Source organism: Primulina tabacum, chromosome 16 (genome assembly GCF_025594145.1).
Source record: "Primulina tabacum isolate GXHZ01 chromosome 16, ASM2559414v2, whole genome shotgun sequence".
Lineage (NCBI taxonomy): Eukaryota > Viridiplantae > Streptophyta > Magnoliopsida > Lamiales > Gesneriaceae > Primulina > Primulina tabacum.
Window position 1 is genome coordinate 33614551 of NC_134565.1, and position 19229 is coordinate 33633779.

A 19229-nucleotide genomic window follows, 5' to 3' on the forward strand; every position below is an offset into this window, starting at 1 on the left:
AGTAATATTCTTAGCATAAAAAATAATAATTTTTCATGAATGACCCAAATAAGAGATCCGTATCACAAAATACGACCCGTGAGACCGACTCACACAAGTTTTTGCCGTGAAAATTTGGTTGATAGAACAAATAATTTGTTTTCTTAAATTAGTTGAAAAATTTATCTTCTTATAATATTTTTGTTACACACATATAATTTTTAAAATTTAGTTTATATGTTAATGTCTGTTCATATTATCAACAAATAAAGAATTGATCTATTTTTCAAATTATGCCAATACTTGTCCATTTTATTGATTTAAATAAAGACAAAAACTTGTGTGAGACGGTCTCACGGGTCGTATTTGTGAGACGAATCTCTTATTTGGGTCATCCATGAAAAAATATTATTTTTTATGCTAAGAGTATTGCTTTTTATTGTGAATATGGGTAGGTTGACCCGTCTCACAGATTAAGATCCGTGAGACGGTCTCACATCACCTATAATTCTAGTTTTAGAACAATTAAATAATTTAATTTTTATTTATCACAAAACACAAACCTATATATTTGATTTTATTAAAGTAATTTAATACTAGTTTGTACCGAACAATCAATGTAATAAGCCATTTTCATCCTCGAACTTCAATGTTAACGAATATCCTAGGTCACGAGAGGCCACTCGACTGCTCGGTTACTATGACTCTCGATACCCATTTGTCTATGAAATAAAAGGGTTGAACTACTACCGACAATGAGTGATGTCGATCAGGTAAATCGAGTTGAGTTTATTTGACAATTACACTTGGTAGGGTAGATTTCGGCTCGGGCACACCGGAATTCGGATGAGAAATACCCGGGGTGAAGAGTTTTCACACTTAAGAGAGCAAATAACGTCAGTGGAGCGCCAGAAGGTTTTTCGGAGTCTCTACTCCAACGCTCAAGTCAGTCAACTGTTTATGCGAAAGAAAATATAATGACAGAGTATGTTTTTTTGTATAAAAACATCTGAATGCATTAATATCAAGCAAATATGGAATTATAGCAACTCTGAATGCATATATATATATATATAGCGATCGATTTTTTCCTGCTCCCAAATTCTCAAGATTTCAGCGTTCTTTTGTTGATTCTCTGACGATTTTCACGTCTTCTAACCAGTCTCTCTCCTTAATTATTTCAAAATATTTAAATTTGATTTTTGTGTATATTACATATATAATTTTTAGATTTTGAAATTTGTTAAAAATACTATGTAGTATTGAGGTTATACATATATATATATATATATTTCTTAGTTTGATTGTATATATGTGTGTGTATGTATGTTGTTTGAATTTTAAAATTTGGCAAATATATATATTTTTTATTATTATATATACATAATCCTTAAAATTTAAATTCTCAATTATATTATTATTTTATATAATATAATAGTATTCATGTATGACCACCCGGTTGAACCGTTATTCAAAGGTTGTTGAATGGTCCGGTTATAAAAACACCGATGACATATACATATCTTAAACTTAAACCGTCAGATTTTTTATCAATGAACTTATTAATATAAAAATCAAGCATCATAGAAAAAAATTATCTATATCCATCAGATGGATCAACCTAGTTCATTCATGCTATGAAAATTAATATTTTTTCAACTGTCGGGACATGTTCAAGATTCGTATAACAAAATTGACTCGTGAAACTAATCTCATTAGAGCTTATATAGACAAAATCCTAAATACACCCCTTGATAATAACGCTCCAAAAATCTAATACTTATATCGTAAACCATGCCATATAATTCAAACACGGCTGAAATAATGGAAAAACAAGAAAAACATCTCTCTTTTCTTCCAAGCGGTCACTCCAATGGAATAGGGAGCTCTCTCTTTTGGTTTGGAGTGATTTTGCAAACCATGACTCAATTGGTTTTCATATTCCAAAGGGTTACTCCGAGGGAATAGGGAGTTCTCTCTGGTTTTTTTAGATACAGGGAATAAGGAGCTTTCTCTTATTTATTTATTTATTTTTTTTGAGTTATTTTGCAAACCATGACTCACTTGGTTTTTCATAGAATATAATTTTTCTCCTTGAACAAAAAAAAAAAAAATGTTATCAAAAGTATGATTTATAGCCTGTTGGTGGTATATATCCCCTACATGTTACGTTATTAGATATTTGTAAATGTGTTGTACTAAAACAACGCTTTTAATGATTTACTAGCCTAAAAATGAAAATACGCAAGATAAAAAGAAAATAACCACATCCACATGAAACTAATAATAATAATAATAGTTAATCGCTTTCTTGACGACATATGTAGTCGAGTTTGGTTCCAAGAAACTAAGACTAATTAATAAATGACCAAATATATGATCTTTTATAGTATTTTTACTTTTCATGCATCCTAAAGCCCACCACCAAAAATAAGCAAGGGCGGGCGGCGCCTACTAAGTTATATTTGGAGACGATCATCCTTCAATCAGCTGCCCAGCATGTCTCTATTATTACTCCCTAACCTTAAACACAAAATGAAAACAAAATCACAATGATATTGTGTTGTGAAATTTAGCTAGCTTACCCAAAGAAGAATTCAGATTCTTGTGGAGATAATTTCAATTCAATGCAAGCTTCCCAGCACGTAAGATTACGCACAGTTCATATGCAGGCGTCACAGTATCAGATGGAGGTTTTGATTTCATTCTAAAACACAAAGGAAGCCAAACCATCATTAAATAGTGTAAAATCAAACACACCTGCTAGCATCTGATGATTGATACAAAATTAAACAAGAAGTGTGCGTGACTTCACACCCAACGATGGAGATACCCTCGTTGGTTGCATTTTTAGGCTAAAATCGTGAATCATACACATTACAATTGATTTGAAAGGAGAGGTTAACTACATATCTCCGAACTCCGTATTGTAGAAAACTCAGTGAACAAAATATGACATTTGCAGCTGTTAAAACACGTCAATGACCTCATCAAATCTTTAAGTCCCAGTCAAAATAAAAACAAGAGGTCACACTCAAGAAACCACATCATATAGAATTCGGGAGACTCGATGATGCAAGACAAATTGCTTTGGGGATAATTTTAAGGCAGAGTCTAGATCATGTACAGCTAACATTTGAGAAAAAAATGAGAAAAGTATGTATGCGCCATACCTTCTGACTCCATGGGATTTCTCAAACTCTTCCCTGTAAGAGAGAATTTTGATGACATTGAGTTAGTTTTTCCCCCCTTAAAAGATTAAGTAAGCTAAAAGGAAATAGATGAAAAATTAGTGAGCAAAAACAATGGTGGGAAGATGTTTTATGACTTCAGCAAAACACTGGAAGTCTTTCTCAAAAGATCGTGTAAAATATTTTAACCACATCACAGAGAAGGAACAAAGCCAGGCTAAAAAGTATGGTAATGAATCAGTATCTGCTATTAATTAACTATGACTAAAGGACGAGTTAAAATTGTAGCTTATCAACAGCACACTTACCTCAATAAACCCAGGCCACAATGCTTTGGATCCATCCTTTTTTTACCTTCGAATTTCTTGCCTCTTGGAGTGTCAAATGTTTGTTTACCTTTTCTAAATGTTGATTAGTCTCTGTGAGCTGTTTCGTAGTCTCTTTTAGCTCTCCCTCTGTCTGTCTGAGACCTTGATTGAGCTCTTCAAGACCGCCTTTGACCCATTTTCTAAACTCTTCAATTTCCTTCTCACGTTTACAATGGTACCAATATCTAGTCCCAACAAAGCCAACCCAGCAGAAGGACAACATTTTATAGGGTATTGATCTGGGCTCGAACAACCCGCTGGGGCGACGAACCCAGATAACGTGATCACTGAAATTAATCTAACAACGTATGATGAGAAATGAGAATGAGTGACCATGGTTTTTTAAAGTAAACAACTTAAGCAACATGTAAGGATTATTTTGTTCGACAGATACGTAAATTAATGAGAATATCAGAATGGGATGTAAAATAGTAAATTTGTGTTTCGTCAGAATTAGATGTTGTGCCAGATGTTACAACATCTCGGACAACATATACATGCAGCGAAAAATTAACTTTTATAACACAAATTGACTTGAAATAAATAGATAGACGCGATTAAATATGCACAAGTATAAATACTTGTGCGGTGCCTTATGGCAAAAATTAATCACTAGAAAACTCAATCGTTTACAAAAAAAACTTAACACTAGTGATTGTACCAAAATCAATTTCCTCAACAATTTGAGAAAATAAAGCTTTCTAAAATAAATAACCAAAACAAAAATAAACGTAATCAAGAAAGCAAAACTTGATCCCGGAAACCACTATCAACTAGATGCAATCTTTAGTCAACACCGTTACGGATGTTGTCTGTAGATGTTGGCAACATTCAGCTTAACACGGGAATCACCACTCCAAACAGCAACGGCTTTGTGAATAATTTTTCTCTGCAAATCTCTGCAACGTGTGTGTTTGTATGGTCGATATCGAAGCCACCTTCATCAGTGAGCTTTATCTCTTATTTATAGGTGAAGAATCATATCTCCTCAAGGAAACCTAAAATACAAAGAAAGTGAGAGTTTTATTTGGAATAAACTCTTTTTAAACACTAATACCATATCTCTTGAATTAAGGTCTCATTATCTAAGGAAGGCAAAATCATATAAAATATTTGCTCAATCAAATCAACAAGGAAAACTCTATTAGGGAAATAAATAAAATATATCATTTAAAATCGAAATCTTATTTCCCTTCAATCTCCCCCTTTTTGCCTTTCTTGGACAAAATGAGATCAAATCCATTTATCCTTGTTAAGATCAAATCAACTCCCCCTGAGTTTTAGATTTTCTCCCCCTGAATAAAATACTGTTAGTACGGGGTGTTGTTAGAATTGTTGGCAACACTTAACACAATACCTGTAACAGTTCCATTAACAGTTAGAGATATTAGCCAAGACAAGAATACAAACAGAAATATTAATAGACAATTAAGAGCAGAAATAGAAACATTTAAGCCAACAAAATCTAAACATCATCATCTTCATCCTCCTCATCCTCAGTTTCTTCATCCCCACTGTCTTCTTCCTCTTCATCATCCTTGGTCCCTGACGGAGCAGCACCAGTTTGATCATCTCCCCCTTTTTGTCCATGAACGGCCATTTCTAACATGACACTGATAGCAGCAGCCAAACTCTCATAGTAGGCCAATTCGGCCTTAGCCTGGGCAATTTTCTTAAGAGCATGATCGAGATGGGTCTGGGCACCCGCTACGGTAATCTTCACATAACCAGGTTTAGGTGGTCTAGAGGTAGACGCAGTAGTTGGTCCAGTAGCAGAAGGTGCTTTGGATGAGTCTTTCCATGGAAGGTCAACTTTGCGGTTTCCTTTGAACAGGGCCTTGGCAATTTTGATTGTTTCGCGGGAATCAGACAGACCCTCATCAACATTTCGAACAAACCCCTGGGACACCAGTATCCCATAGATCAGACTGGGAAACGGGAGCTTGGATGACTTTAATCCCCCATCAGCATACTGCATCACAGTGGAAAATACCATACGCCCAAAATTAAGAGTGTCATTGCTAATGGCAAACAGAGTCAGTGCTTGAGATTTGGTAACCACCGTGGTGTTTGTGGACAGCGTCCAATTTCGAGTGGCAACCTTGTGCAGGACAGAGTATAGGGTCGTGAGTTTTGTAGCTGAGACCTTGTGTAGATGGGCAGGGAATTTTCCAATCAATCCACCAGTTAGTACAGAGACTACCTCATCAAGATCTGGTGGAGGGCCTTCAGGAACAGATGGGGTGATGTAGTAATCATTAATGATTTGCGGGTCAAAGTTATATATCTTGTTCCGTACAAAAACCTTGCCAAATTTGGCCGATCTTGGATCACTGACCCCCGATGAGAGGTTGCCATAGAATTCAGCCACAGCTTTATGGCAAAAGGGCAATACATATGAGAGGGTAGAGAGCAGACCACGAGTATTAAGAAACTCGATCAAATTGTTTCGGGAGAAGGCTGCCATATCAGCGTTGCGTTCTTCAATAAATTCCCTGTTGGTATAGAGATCCCAGTTGGAGAATGAATTCTCAGTATAAAACTTGGAGTTGTAGCAACCATCTAGGTCATACTCGCTAAAATCAGTGTTGTCAGAGGTGTCGGCAACATCGTTGACAGCATCCTCGTCCACTGCCTCGTTTGTTTCAGGGGCTTCATTGACTGCAACAGGAGTATCAGCAGAACTGCTGGAACCAGTGGACTTTTCAGTTTCGGGGGAAGCAACAGGAGCGTCAGAGGCTTCACTCTTCTGATTTTTCAGGGTGGCCATAAATTGGACCAACGTGATTTCTTCTTCAGTGGAGGGAGAGGGCTCTTGTGGAGGAACAGAGGTTGTTTTCTCAGAAGAGCCAGTGGCGTTGCTGGAGGTAGACTTGCCTTCCTTAGGCGGAGGATTACTCTTCTTGCGGGCCACAAACTCGTAATTTGCATCATCAGAATCATCACCCAAGGTTTCTGCCGGATCAATCAGCGATGGGCGAGTGGATGGCTGACCCTTATATCGGAAACGTTTGCCCGGCGTGAGGTCTGGATAATACCCAGCCTGTCGTTTGGAGCGTCGAACTTGCTGGCACGGAGGATTGAACACTGGAATTATTGGGGGGTTATCAAGATCATGTGGATTTCCGGGATCACCTGGTTCAATAATCTCCAGGGGCACTAGTTCTTCAACAGCAGATACCAACGGTAGGGGGGGCTCAACAGTGGGTGTTGCAGCAGATGTTGTCTTGTTGAGAGCAACATCGTCTGCGTGTCCCATGTCACTTCGAATATCGTGGGGATCAAAGCCCTTTCCTGCCATTGTTTGTAAATCTAATATAAGTGATAACAACAGGAGAAAATTGCAGAGAGTAATTCAAATTTTCAGGAAAATGATGCGAGGGTTTGCAAAATAGTGAAAATGCGTATGGTTGAAGGCAGGCCGGTGTAAAAACAGGAGGATAATCATGAAATTACAGTGCAACGGAAACATCCCAAATTAGTAACCGATCAATGCTAACGGTAAAAAAACAACGGGTAAAAAAAATAGCCGTTGTTCCCTTCAGAGTTTATCGCAATAATTTTGTGCAATATCATTTCAAAAGTAATTTCAGACATAAAACCCACATCGGATTATAGCTCCACTTACCATCAAGGTGCACATTAATTTGATTTCCTGCAAAGATTGGATTTGTCACAAAACGTCTTTGTTGTAATACAAATAACCTCATGACCCAATTCACACTGTTATGTTTATGCATGACTTATGAATGCCTAAAAACAGAATGGAACATAGATAAAAACATGAGAGCAAATATGAGATATGTTTACAGATGAAGTGTTGTTACAAATGTTGGCAACATCTCCAGTCAACACCCACAGTTCCTGAAAACAAAATTTGATAATCTTCACACTCAGTGACTTAATAATATTTTTAACCTAGAAGTGGTAGCTCCCACACTAGAAGAACAGTCTTCATTGGACTCCTCTAGGTAGCTTTTTCCATTTTTTTCTATTTCTGTGTTAATTTTAGAAGGGGTGGCTCCCACACTAAAAGCACAGCCTTCATTGGGCTCTTTTAGGTAGCTTTTTCCATCTTTCCTTCTAATCACAGACCCATCACTTGATTTTTCAATTATACTTCGTTTACTTGTCACATTGGTTAGAGTCAAGTGACCACACTTCAAATCTTTCTGTGACTAAGTTCACATGTAAAGGTGTGAAGTTTGAAAAGATAACAAGAAATTGTAGGTGCAACAGAGAATTATGCTGCACATGTTCAACACATCATATCACCGTATGAATGCAATGCAGAATGTCTAAGTCCTAAAAGTGTATATACAAATGAGATGTTGTCCGAGATGTTGTAACATCTGAGACAACATCCAAGAATGATTAGGCAGAACACATGCTGAGAGATTTCCGAAGGTTGGAAAAATATCTCAAAATCCAATGCTTTGGTGAATATATCGGCCAGTTGGTTATTTGTATCAACAAACTCCATTTGGATCAATCCTTTCTCTACAAGATCTCGAATAAAATGATGTCTTATGTCAATGTGCTTTGTTCGAGATTGTTGTACTGGATTTTTTGAAATGTTAATTGCACTAGAATTATCACAATACACGACTAAGGATTCACTTTTAAGCCCATAATCTTCTATCATTTGATTCATTCATAAAAGTTGGGTGCACGCATTTCCAGCTGCCACATATTCTGATTCAGCAGTGGACAGTGAAACACAGTTCTGTTTTCGACTATGCCAAGAAATCAGATTATTGTCAAGATAGAAACACCCCCAGAAGTGCTTTTTCTATCATCTAAATCCCCAGCCCAATCAGCATCAGAAAATCCTACCAGGTTTGAGTTGTTTTCGTGTGTATACCATAATCCTAATTCAATTGTTCCTGCTATGTAACGTAGAATACGTTTAACAGCTTTCAAATGAGAAATTTTAGGATTGGATTGATATCTAGCACATAAGCAAACACTAAACATGATGTCAGGGCGACTGGCAGTCAAATACAGGAGGCTACCTATGATGCTACGATATAAGGTGTTGTCAACATTTTCGGCAACATCATCTTTGAACAATTTCTCACTCGATCTGATATGAGTTTTCATGTGTTTTGGGTTTTCATTTGAAAATTTCTTAATCAAATTCTTAGCATACTTGCTTTGACACAAAAAGATGTCGTCATGCATTTGTTTAGTTTGCAAACCAAGAAAGAAATTTAGCTCACCAACCATGCTCATTTCAAATATAGATGACATGCACTCAACGAAATCGTCAGCATGCTTTTGAGAGGAAGAACCAAAGATTATATCATCAACATATACTTGACAAATAAGAATCTCACCTTTGGACTTTTGAATAAAAAGAGTTTTGTCTACCTCACCTCGTTTGAAGCCAATTTCGAGTAGGTATTCAGTCAATCTCCCATACCATGCACGTGATGCTTGCTTCAAGCCATAAAGTGCCTTCTTCAATTTGTATACATGATCCAAATGGTATGGATCCTCAAAACCCTTAGGTTGTCTAACATACACTTCCTCACTCAAAATACCATTTAAAAATGCACTTTTGACATCCATTTGAAAAAGTTTGATTTTCATGTAGCATGCAACGGCTAGTAGTAGTCTGACTGACTCAATACGGGCTACAGGAGCAAAGGTCTCATCAAAATCAACCCCCTCAACCTGTGCGTATCCTTGAGCAACCAATCTTGCTTTGTTTCTAATGATGTTTCCAGACTCATCGGTTTTATTTTTGAAAATCCATTTTGTACCAATTATGTTACCATGGTGAGGTGGAACCAAGTCCCACACATCATTTCGAACAAATTGCTCAAGCTCATCATGCATAGCATTAATCCAAAACTCATCTTTCACAGCTTCATCAACATTTTTAGGCTCAATATTGGATATAAAACATGAAAATCTAACATGTGAGTATGTAGAACTCATGCACATCAGTCGAGCCATTTTTCGGTAATCAATCTTTTATTTCTTCCGAGTTTGAACATCTCCACGCATGTTTCCAATTATTTGAGATGATGGATGATTTTTCTGAATTTTGCTTGGAATACACGATCCATCATCTACTGTATCATCATTGCAATGCGGTTCTTCAGATTCAGTGTCTTCAGCGTCATATGTTGTGCCAGATGTTGCAACATCTGGGGCAACATCTGCATTTTCCAGTGAGATTGGATTTTCCAGAAGATCTTCAACGTCATCTTCAGCAGTTTTCCTCTTGAGATCTGCACAATCATCAAACACCACATTAATGGATTCCATAATAGTCCTAGTTCTTAGATTAAACATGCGATAAGCTCGACTATTTGTGGCATAGCCCAAAAACAAACACTTGTCGCTCTTTGAATCAAAGTTTGCAAGTTGATCCCTGTCATTCAAAGTGTAGCAAACACAACCAAACACATGAAAATATTTAAGGTTAGGCTCCTTTCCCATAATGATTTCATAAGAATTCATGGTTGAACCACTTCTTAAATAGACTCTATTCGATATATGGCATGCTGTATTAAGGGCTTCAGCCCAAAAACGCTTTGAAATATTCTTTGAGGCTAGCATCACCATTACCATTTCTTGCAGAGTCCTGTTCTTGCGTTCGGCAATGCCATTTTGCTGTGGGGTTTTTGGTGATGAAAATTCGTGTGAAATGCCTTTCCTGTCACAGAAGGATGAGAATGATATGTTTTCAAATTCTTTACCGTGATCAGTTCTGATCCTTCTCACTTTTAAATTGTGGAAGTTTGAGATTCTTGTGAGCAATTGTTGAAACACATCATAAGTGTCCGATTTCTCCCTAATGAAGCTCACCCATGAAAACCACGAGAAATCATCAACACACACAAAATAGTACTTCTTACCTCCAATGCTTTCTACTTCCATGGGACCCATAATATCCATGTGCAGTAATTCCAGACAACATGTTGTCTCAGATGTTGGCAACACTGGGTACGACACGCATGTCTGTTTTCCCTTTTGACAATCTCTGCACACATATGATATTCCAGATGAAAGATTAGGCATACCTCTAACTGCATGGTACTTACTCAAGTTCTTCAAGGTTTTAAAATTTGCATGTCCGAGTTTTTGATGCCAAAGTCAAGTTCGGTGATTTGCACATGTTTGCACGAAAGTTCCTCACTTATTTGATAGCAATTATCCGAAGACCTTGTACCTGTCATTATGCACTTGTCAGATTCATCAAAAACTTCACAAGTATGTTTATCAAACTTAACAAGCAAATTATCATCACACAGTTGGCTTATGCTTATCAAATTTGAATTTAATCCTTCAACATGAAGCACATTGTGGAGCTTTGGTAGTCCTTCAACTTTCAAAGTACCCTTTCCAACAATTTTTCCCTTAGCTCCCCCTCCATATGTAACTTTGCCACCTTTTTGCTCAACATAATCGGTGAGACATTCTCGTGATCCAGTCATGTGACAGGAGCTTCCACTGTCAAAGTACCAATGACCTGCAGTGTTAGTTTTTAACGAGATATAAACTACTTTACAGTGAATTTTTACCTTTGGGACCCAAATTTGTTTTACTGTAGGTCGATGGTAGGAGGTGTTGCGGAAAGTGTTGGACAACATTCGGGGCAACATCCGACTCGATTTTTGATTCTTGCAATCATCCCCGAGTTTAAAACAGTAGGGCCTGATATGACCAGGCTTAAAGCAGTGATGACATACATACCTGCGTTTTCGTTTCTTGGCGATTGGTGCAGCAGGTTGTCTTTTTGATGAAGAGCTTTTGATTGGTGAATTGGATTGTGGTTGTGGAGATGTATCAGCTTTTCCCTTCACAAAAACAGTAGACTTGGAAAATTCACCTATTTCACACACACTGTCTTTGAACCCTAAGCCTTTCTTGTCATCTCTTCCCATCAAAAGTATGGATTCAAGCTTGGATGTGCTTGAATTAAACTTGGACAAGATTTCAGTTGCCTTTTGAAGTTCTTCTTTGGTCTTACCAAGTCCCAAATCATTTTTGCTCAAAATTACTTCAAGTTTGGCAACTACGGCTTTTAGTTCAACGTTCTCCTTCATGAGACTTGAGTTCAACTTGTTTCTTTTGGTCCAATCTTCAAACAGCTCTTCATAAAGCTTTTGCACACTCTCAAGAGTGAGTTCTTCATAATCAGCTTCTGATTCACCATCTCCACTCAAATTTCCAGAAGTTGTGGATTTCAAACATACTGAATTTTTGCAGATGTTGCGGCCAGGTGTGGCAACACCTAGAGCAACACCTAAAGGATTCACCTGCAGCCAGCGATTTTCTGTAAATAGTGCAGTCAAGGAGATTTGACTTTCTTCATCAGTGGATTTCTCCTCAGCATCGGATTCTTCATCGCTTAGAGACACATTGTAGCCTTTGTTTTTTCGCAATCGGTTAGCACATTCATTGGCATAGTGTCCAAATCCCTTGCACTCTCTACACTGCACCGAATCATACCTTTTTGAATTGTATTGTCCCTTGCCTTCATTCCTTGGATGAAGTTGTTGCTTGGCAGGGTACTTTTGTGACTTTTCAGGTGCAGGCAGGCTAGGAAATTTAGATGGTTGTGCATCTTTCTTTTTATCTCGGATTCTTTTCAAGTAATCACCAAATTTTTTTGTGATAAAGGAGATAGAATCCTCGCAGAGATCAGAATCATTGACTTCTTGAGATATTTGAAGGAGTTCATTATAGGAGTCATTTGAAGCTTGGAGTGCGATTGTCTTCCCTTTATCCTTCTTCTGCATGTCCAAGTTCATCTCGAAAGTACGTAATGAACTGATAAGGTCTTCCAATGCCATCTTAGAAGTGTCCTTAGCCTCATCTATTGCGCAAATTTTTATGTTGAATCTTTCGGGCAGAGAACGGAGGACTTTGCTAACTAGGCGCTCATTTGAGATAGCTTCTCCAACACTGAATGCCTCATTAGCAATTTCCCGTAGGCGACGATCATACTCAAGTATGTTCTCAGATTCTTCCATCCTCATCATCTCGAATTTGGAAGTAAGCATCCTTAATCTGGTTCGTCGCACACTCTCAGACCCTTCACAGTGACTTTGGAGAATATCCCATGCACTTTTAGCCGAAATACAGTTTGTGATTAAACTGAACATGTTCATGTCAACCGATGTGAATATAGCATTCAAAGCCTTTGAGTTGTGGTTCGAATTTTGCACTTCATCAGTAGTCCAGTCAGTTTCAGGCTTTGGCCGTTTGTCACCGTCTTGATCTATCATGACTGGTGGAGTCCATCCATTGATGACACGCTGCCATGCCCGTTCATCTAGAGATTTTATATAGTATCTTATTTTGACCTTCCATAGGCTGTAATTGGTACCTTCTAGAACTGGTGGTCGAAGTGCTGCGCTTGCAAATGAATTGTCCATCGGATTAGTTCTGCCAAACAAAAACAAAAACCAGAATCAGCACTTAGTATATCAAGAACCCGCTCTGATACCACTTGTAAGGATTATTTTGTCCGAAAGATATGTAAATTAATGAGAATATCAGAATGGGATGTAAAATAGTAAATTTGTGTTTTGTCAGAATTAGATGTTGTGCCAGATGTTACAACATCTCGAACAACATCTACATGCAGCGAAAAATTAACTTTTATAACACAAATTGACTTGAAATAAATAGATGGACGCGATTAAATACTTGTGCGGTGCCTTATGGCAAAAATTAATCACTAGAAAACTCAATCGTTTACAAAAAAAACTTAACACTAGTGATTGTACCAAAATCAATTTCTCAACAATTTGAGAAAATAAAGCTTTCTAAAATAAATAACCAAAACAAAAATAAACGTAATCAAGAAAGCAAAACTTGATCCCGGAAATCACTATCAACTAGATGCAATTTTTAGTCAACACCATTACGGATGTTGTCTGTAGATGTTGGCAACATTCAGCTTAACACGGGAATCACCACTCCAAACAGCAACGGCTTTGTGAATAATTTTTCTCTGCAAATCTCTGCAACGTGTGTGTTTGTATGGTCGATATCGAAGCCACCATCATCAGTGAGCTTTACCTCTTATTTATAGGTGAAGAATCATATCTCTCAAGGAAACCTAAAATACAAGGAAAATGAGAGTTTTATTTGGAATAAACTGTTTTTAAACACTAATATCATATCTCTTGAATTAAGATCTCATTATCTAAGGAAGTCAAAATCATATTAATTATTTGCTCAATCAAATCAACAAGAAAAACTATATTAGAAAAATAAATAAAATATATCATTTAAAATCGAAATCTTATTTCCTTCACAACACTCACCTGCGTCGGCGGCGTGGGCGGAGGCGGAGACCTGGTGGAGAAACGAGGTATCCATATTACCGTCGGTCCGTAGACCCATGTATCACTATGAAGTTGATTTCGGTGAAAATTCATTTTCAAAGCAAAGAACGATAGTGCAACAAATAAGAAAAAACAATGGAAGAAGAAGAGGGAAAACCAGAGGAAATGAAGATATTTCTAAGAAACTATAATGGATTCAAATCAGTAGTACATCCGGTGGTGACAGTGAACAGTGCTATCACTCCATTCTCCGCCCAAGCGTAGGTGCGTCAGGTAATAGCCATAATGTTTTCTTTTTTCTTTTATTAGTATCAACTTTTGCAAAAACGTGTTTGATAGGGGTTTTTGTGCGGTATTTTGGCGAACACTAGCTTACCACACCCAACATTGCTTCTAAATATTCTTTAAATTACTCTTTTATTTGATAAAGTATTTATTTTTTTACTATATATATTTTATTTGAAATTTAAAAGTGAAAAAAAAAATCAACATAGTGTAAAAGTTTATTATGATAGTTTGTAGGAAACCTTTTTTTTTTAAATAGAAAATCCCTCAAAAATTAATTCTCCACAGTGTATTAAAATACACTCAAATTGAAAAATTGATCAAGGTTAAATAAATAAATACCGACCCGCTCATAATTCAATGGGAAGGCAAATTTTAATCCAGATAATTATATCATTCTCTCCTTCCCATATAAATATCTCTCGACTCCATCCCCATGCGCACTCATCGCCACACAGAAAAACAACAAAATTCACCTGTTTTTCCATTCAGTCTTTGACAAAAAAAAAAGGATAATTTGTGCAAATGGGAAATGATGTCGAATCTAGCGCCACCGAATTCTCCTCCAGGCACTACCACGACCCGACGCCGGCTCCGCTGGTCGACCCAAAGGAGCCGGGGAAGTAGTTATTTTACATGGCGATAATTGCTGAGTTCGTTGCTACTCTTTTGTCCTTGTATATTACTGTGTTGACTGTCAAAAAAAAATTAGCGACAGTTTGTGCGACGGGAATAATCCGTCTCTAATGACATTAGCGACGATTTTCCACCGCTAAAGTCATCATTCGCTAAATATTGTGACGGTTTTTCAAAACGTGTCGCTAATTAGCGATGTTTTTGTGAAACTAAATCGTCGCCTCTTTAGCGACGGTAATTTATTTTTAAAATTATTTATACACATATTTAAATAATCTATTCAACTCATTTAAATTAATGATTTTCAAGTTTATAAATAATGTATGAAACAATTAAATCTTCCGATAATAAGTAAACAACAAAATTGCTTACATAGATGAAGAGGTGTGATAAAATGGATCGAAATGCCTAAATTTATAGACAATTTAAATAGCGACGGTTTTTCAATTGGCAAAGGTTTATTTAAACTCTCGCTGTTAGCGACGGATTTTTGAAAAACCGTTTGCAATGTCGCTAATTGGCAACAGTTTATCTTAAATCGTCGCTAATTAGCAGTGCGACCGCATTGACATTCTCGGAATTGGTTGGGCACATTCTCGGAATTGGTTGGGCCTTCGGTGGCATGATCTTCATCCTTGTTTACTGCAAGTCTGCAACGTTGGCATTTCCGGTTTGTGTAGGGTATAATATTTATTGTCTTACATAATTCTGATTTTAATGTAAACTAATTAAGTTTAGCAGTATTAAAAATGTTTTTTTTCCCGATGTATTGGGCTTATGTATTTTGTTGGGCTCGACTTTCAAATTTTGACATCCATTTCCATTCACACATGACTATTGAATAAAAATATTATAATTTTTATATGCAATTTTTCTCAAAAATACTAATTATTTGAAATTTATGGTAAGAGATAGTGTTACTTAGGAGTTGATTAAATATTTAGTTATTGGCCTACTTCCAATTAGCTCGAGTTTTAGGACAAATCATTTTCTAACAAGCTGTAAATTATCAAGAATATGTTGATTGATTGTAGTTGATGTCTGCAGGAGGGCACATCCACCCGGCGGTAACATTCGGGTTGTCCCTGGCTCGTAAAGTGTAGCTGGTCCGCGCCATTCTCTACATGGTGGCTCGATGCTTGGGAGCCATCTGCTGATGTGGGCTCGTGAAGGCTTTCCAAAAGTTCATCAACGTTCGATAAGGGGGAGGCGCCAACATGATGAAAGATGGCTACAGCAAAGAACTGGTCTGGCAGCCGAGATCATCGGCACATTCGTGCTCGTTTACACTTTCTTCTCTGCCACGGACCCCAAGAGAAATGCCAGAGACTCCCATGTCCCAGTGCGTGAATACATGACCCTTCGAACCCAAATTTTTTTTTTCGAATCTAGTTCGTCAAGTGGATTGATGTTCATGTTTTGAACTCGGCTACAGGTTCTAGCACCACTTCCCATTGGGTTTGTCGTGTTCATGGTTCATTTGGCTGACTATCTCGATATCAGGGACCCGTATCAACCCAACCCGGAGTTTCGGATGATCAGGTATTTAACTATGTACTCGATCAGAAACCATTTAACAGTTTGGCGATTAACAAGTTAAAAGTCATCAAGAAAATGTTATAAAATACCAATTTATATTAATTTAGCACATTCTTTATTTATGTTTTTCGAATCGACATTTTACAGTGGATTTTCTGGGTTGGACCCTTCATCGGAGCCGCCATGGCTGCCATCTACCACCAGTTTATTCTTAAGGGTTGGAGCAATCAAAGCTCTGGGTTCATTCAGGAGCACGAATGGAAGTAAATGTAAATTAAAGCATGTGTTATGGGTGTTAAATGGATAACAGCTTGGGAGGTAAAACTGATAAATCTCGATATATTGAATTGAATTATGGACCGTTTGTACAAGCCCCATTTTGTAGGAGTCCAAAAACATTAAAGTAAAGATGCGACTTTTCTGTATTATATCTAATTACTAACATATACTAACAGGGCCGCTTCAAGCTTAGTGCTTGGAATAGGTTATGTACACTAAGCTCGGACAAGAGAAAATGATGTTGATCTTTACTCAATTTTTTTGTGAAGACATCAGCTAGTTGCTGTGAGGAAGCAACATATCCAGTTTGGAGGCAACCAACTTTAATCTTGTCGCGAATGAGGTGACAATCGATGTCAATGTATTTTGTATGTTCATGTACATTAACTAATTACTAAGAACCCAAAACCTTAAAGCAAAAAATACGACTTTTCTGCACATTAACCAATTACTAACATATACTGACAATGGGCTAGAAAATTCCTCAAACTTGTCCTTTTATTGGCTTCTCTCTTGTGCTTGCTTTGGCCCTTTCGAGCATCAAAATATTGTAATATGCTATCAATCAGCCAGTTTGTCAAATTAAGCACGATTGGACTCTTCAAAACGTAGCTAATGCATGATAGTGCTCGTTAAATAAAAATTCTAAATTTTTATGCATAAATTTTTCAAATTCATGCGTATTTTCATCAAATTTTTGGATACACCAGAAATTTTAGTAATTTGGGATGTGAAAAAGTATAAGAATTATAAGTCAAAATTCTTCCATACTTCTGATCTCCTGATTTGGTCACATGGTCTAACGATAAAATAAATTGCTTAAGATTTGTTGGCTCTACAATTAGTGAAGGAAATAGACTATCGAAAGTGAAATAAATTATTCGGTTAGTGATTTTTAACTGATGAGTAATAAATCCTCTAACATATAATAAGTATACGATAAATCCACAAAATCAAATTCAGAACACACTCAAGTCTCAACCAACCAATGATCACTGCTTTATATTTTTGTAGATTTTGAAATTATGAGGAATCTATTCTCAATATTATAAATGAAGAAGTGGGATATTAGGAAAGTTTTCCTCGTGAAAAAGCCACACTTAGTTCGAACGTCAAATTAATTTAAGTTTAGTGAAAAAGTCACACTTAATTCGACGTCAAATTAATTTAAGTTTAATTCGACTCTATAAACCTTGAGGTTTAAAATTTTAAAATATATCACTGATTTAATTATATGATTTTGACGAGAACAACTAAAATTCATCGTCGGTTCATAGAAAGCCCGAGCCTGGTCGACCTCTTGCGCACAAAGCAGTCCAACTTTCAAGAACCGAACGGCTTCTGTTTTTGGAAAATCTTCGTTCAGTGGAGAATCCTCCGGTTAAAAAGTTTTTGCCATTGTAAAGTTCCCATGCTGCACTTCCATTTTGCAGATGCTAACCAACTATATGCCGCCCGCTGACTATTTCCAGCAGAAGTACTCCGGAGCTGTAAACATCTCATTTTTGGGTAAGATGGCCACTATGAGCGTATTCTGGAGATAAATACCCCCTTTTTATGCACCCCGAACAAAATAAACACGACGAGAGTTACAAACGAGTGTATAAAGAACTCTAATTCAAGAAATCAGACAACAGTAACAATAGTGGAAACTCACAATGTTCCAGCTACACGAGTACTGATGTGCGACATGTCGTCTCTGAACAGCTTTGCAAAGCCGAAATCGACAACTTTGGGCGTGAAATTCTGATCAAGAAGTATATTACTCGCCTTGATATACCGGCGCATGATATGAGGATCCAATCCTTCATGGAGGTGACAAATCCCTTTTGCAATTCCTAACGAAACATGTTTTCTCAAATTCCAAGTGAACTTCACCCTTTTCGTCTCACTTTCTATCAAGAAGACAAACATATCAAATCTTCGCAACATCCACGTAGAGTAACAAGATTTTCATGTCTGATATCAGACAGTGCAGCTATCTCAGATAAGAACTACCTTTCCCCGCGCATTGAATCCAGTTCAACAGGTAAAACTTTGACAGCCACAAAGTTGTCAACTATCAGTCGCCCCTAAATTTTTTTTTTTGATAGTTGACCAATAAGGAGAGCTAATTTTTGCATCCATGAACGGAAAATAATAAAGATCTTAAAGTTTACCTTGTAACAGACCCGAAACCCCCCTCACCAATCTTGTTCTGGAACCCCTGAGTATCAGTTTCGAGTTCACTCACTGTATGAGAAAACATGAAATTTTGGTTTTGAGATTGTTTGGACGTGTTCATCTTCTATAGCATTGGCTGCTAAAGTATACGGGGAGGATTTGAAACAGCTTAAAATAGAAGAAATCAGTTTCATGCTTGACTATGTGTTTGGTTTTATATGTTAATTGTTTTTTGGACTTGTGCTATTCAAAAAAAAGAGAGTCCAATGCATTCAAGATCCAAAATCAATACTATTATTTTCTACTTTCTCTTCAAAAAAGTATCTCAATTTGTTGTTTGCGTGTATCTTATCATATTGTATGTAATATACTTGGTCCTAACGACACAACACCTTGGTGTCATACCAAATCCACTTGAATTTTGTTGATGTAAATACAAGTGAGAAAAGAATTTGAAATCCACTTTGAAAATT

General features: G+C 36.9%; 3 protein-coding genes and 1 pseudogene across 7 annotated transcripts; 1 reads left to right on the forward strand and 3 right to left on the reverse strand.

The window, feature by feature from the left end:
* Positions 1 to 2229: 2229 nt before the first annotated feature.
* Positions 2230 to 14123, reverse strand: LOC142530064 (uncharacterized). 5 transcript variants are annotated; one of them, XR_012816022.1, is made up of 3 exons: positions 13834 to 14123; positions 3479 to 4536; positions 2230 to 3185 (listed from the first exon to the last, which is right to left on the reverse strand). XR_012816022.1 is itself a non-coding variant. In XM_075635829.1 (3 exons), exon 1 carries the CDS (start codon positions 6837 to 6839, stop codon positions 5004 to 5006), a length of 1836 nt encoding a protein of 611 aa, XP_075491944.1. In that variant the 5' UTR covers positions 6840 to 6869; the 3' UTR covers positions 2230 to 2502; positions 3153 to 3185; positions 3479 to 5003. The 5 variants fall into 5 exon arrangements, 4 of the variants coding, with proteins under 4 accessions (XP_075491944.1, XP_075491943.1, XP_075491942.1 ...); XM_075635829.1 differs by lacking the exon at positions 13834 to 14123 and having other exon boundaries at positions 2230 to 2502; positions 3153 to 3185; positions 3479 to 6869; XM_075635828.1 differs by lacking the exon at positions 13834 to 14123 and having other exon boundaries at positions 2230 to 2686; positions 3153 to 3185; positions 3479 to 6869.
* Positions 10571 to 13694, reverse strand: LOC142530063 (uncharacterized). Its single transcript, XM_075635825.1, has 2 exons — positions 13481 to 13694; positions 10571 to 12946 (listed from the first exon to the last, which is right to left on the reverse strand). The coding sequence occupies exon 2, from the start codon at positions 12934 to 12936 to the stop codon at positions 10606 to 10608; it is 2331 nt and encodes a 776-aa protein (XP_075491940.1). The 5' UTR covers positions 12937 to 12946; positions 13481 to 13694; the 3' UTR covers positions 10571 to 10605.
* Positions 14124 to 15396: 1273 nt separating the features above from the next.
* Positions 15397 to 16917, forward strand: LOC142529070 (aquaporin PIP2-3-like). Its single transcript, XM_075634461.1, has 3 exons — positions 15397 to 16117; positions 16211 to 16317; positions 16462 to 16917. The coding sequence occupies exons 1-3, from the start codon at positions 15911 to 15913 to the stop codon at positions 16619 to 16621; spliced, it is 474 nt and encodes a 157-aa protein (XP_075490576.1). The 5' UTR covers positions 15397 to 15910; the 3' UTR covers positions 16622 to 16917.
* An 838-nt stretch (positions 16918 to 17755) lies between these two features.
* On the reverse strand, positions 17756 to 18877 carry LOC142528523 (putative serine/threonine-protein kinase; annotated as a pseudogene).
* Between the last annotated feature and the right edge of the window lie 352 nt (positions 18878 to 19229).

Coding starts and splice junctions, on each gene's coding strand:
- LOC142529070 (XM_075634461.1), top strand. CDS start 15,911: ATGCTTGGGAGCCATCTGCTGATGTGGGCTCGTGAAGGCTTTCCAAAA. Junction 16,118..16,210: donor CCAGAGACTCCCATGTCCCA/GTGCGTGAATAC, acceptor ACTCGGCTACAG/GTTCTAGCACCACTTCCCAT. Junction 16,318..16,461: donor CCGGAGTTTCGGATGATCAG/GTATTTAACTAT, acceptor GACATTTTACAG/TGGATTTTCTGGGTTGGACC.
- LOC142530064 (XM_075635829.1), bottom strand. CDS start 6,839: ATGGCAGGAAAGGGCTTTGATCCCCACGATATTCGAAGTGACATGGGA.
- LOC142530063 (XM_075635825.1), bottom strand. CDS start 12,936: ATGGACAATTCATTTGCAAGCGCAGCACTTCGACCACCAGTTCTAGAA.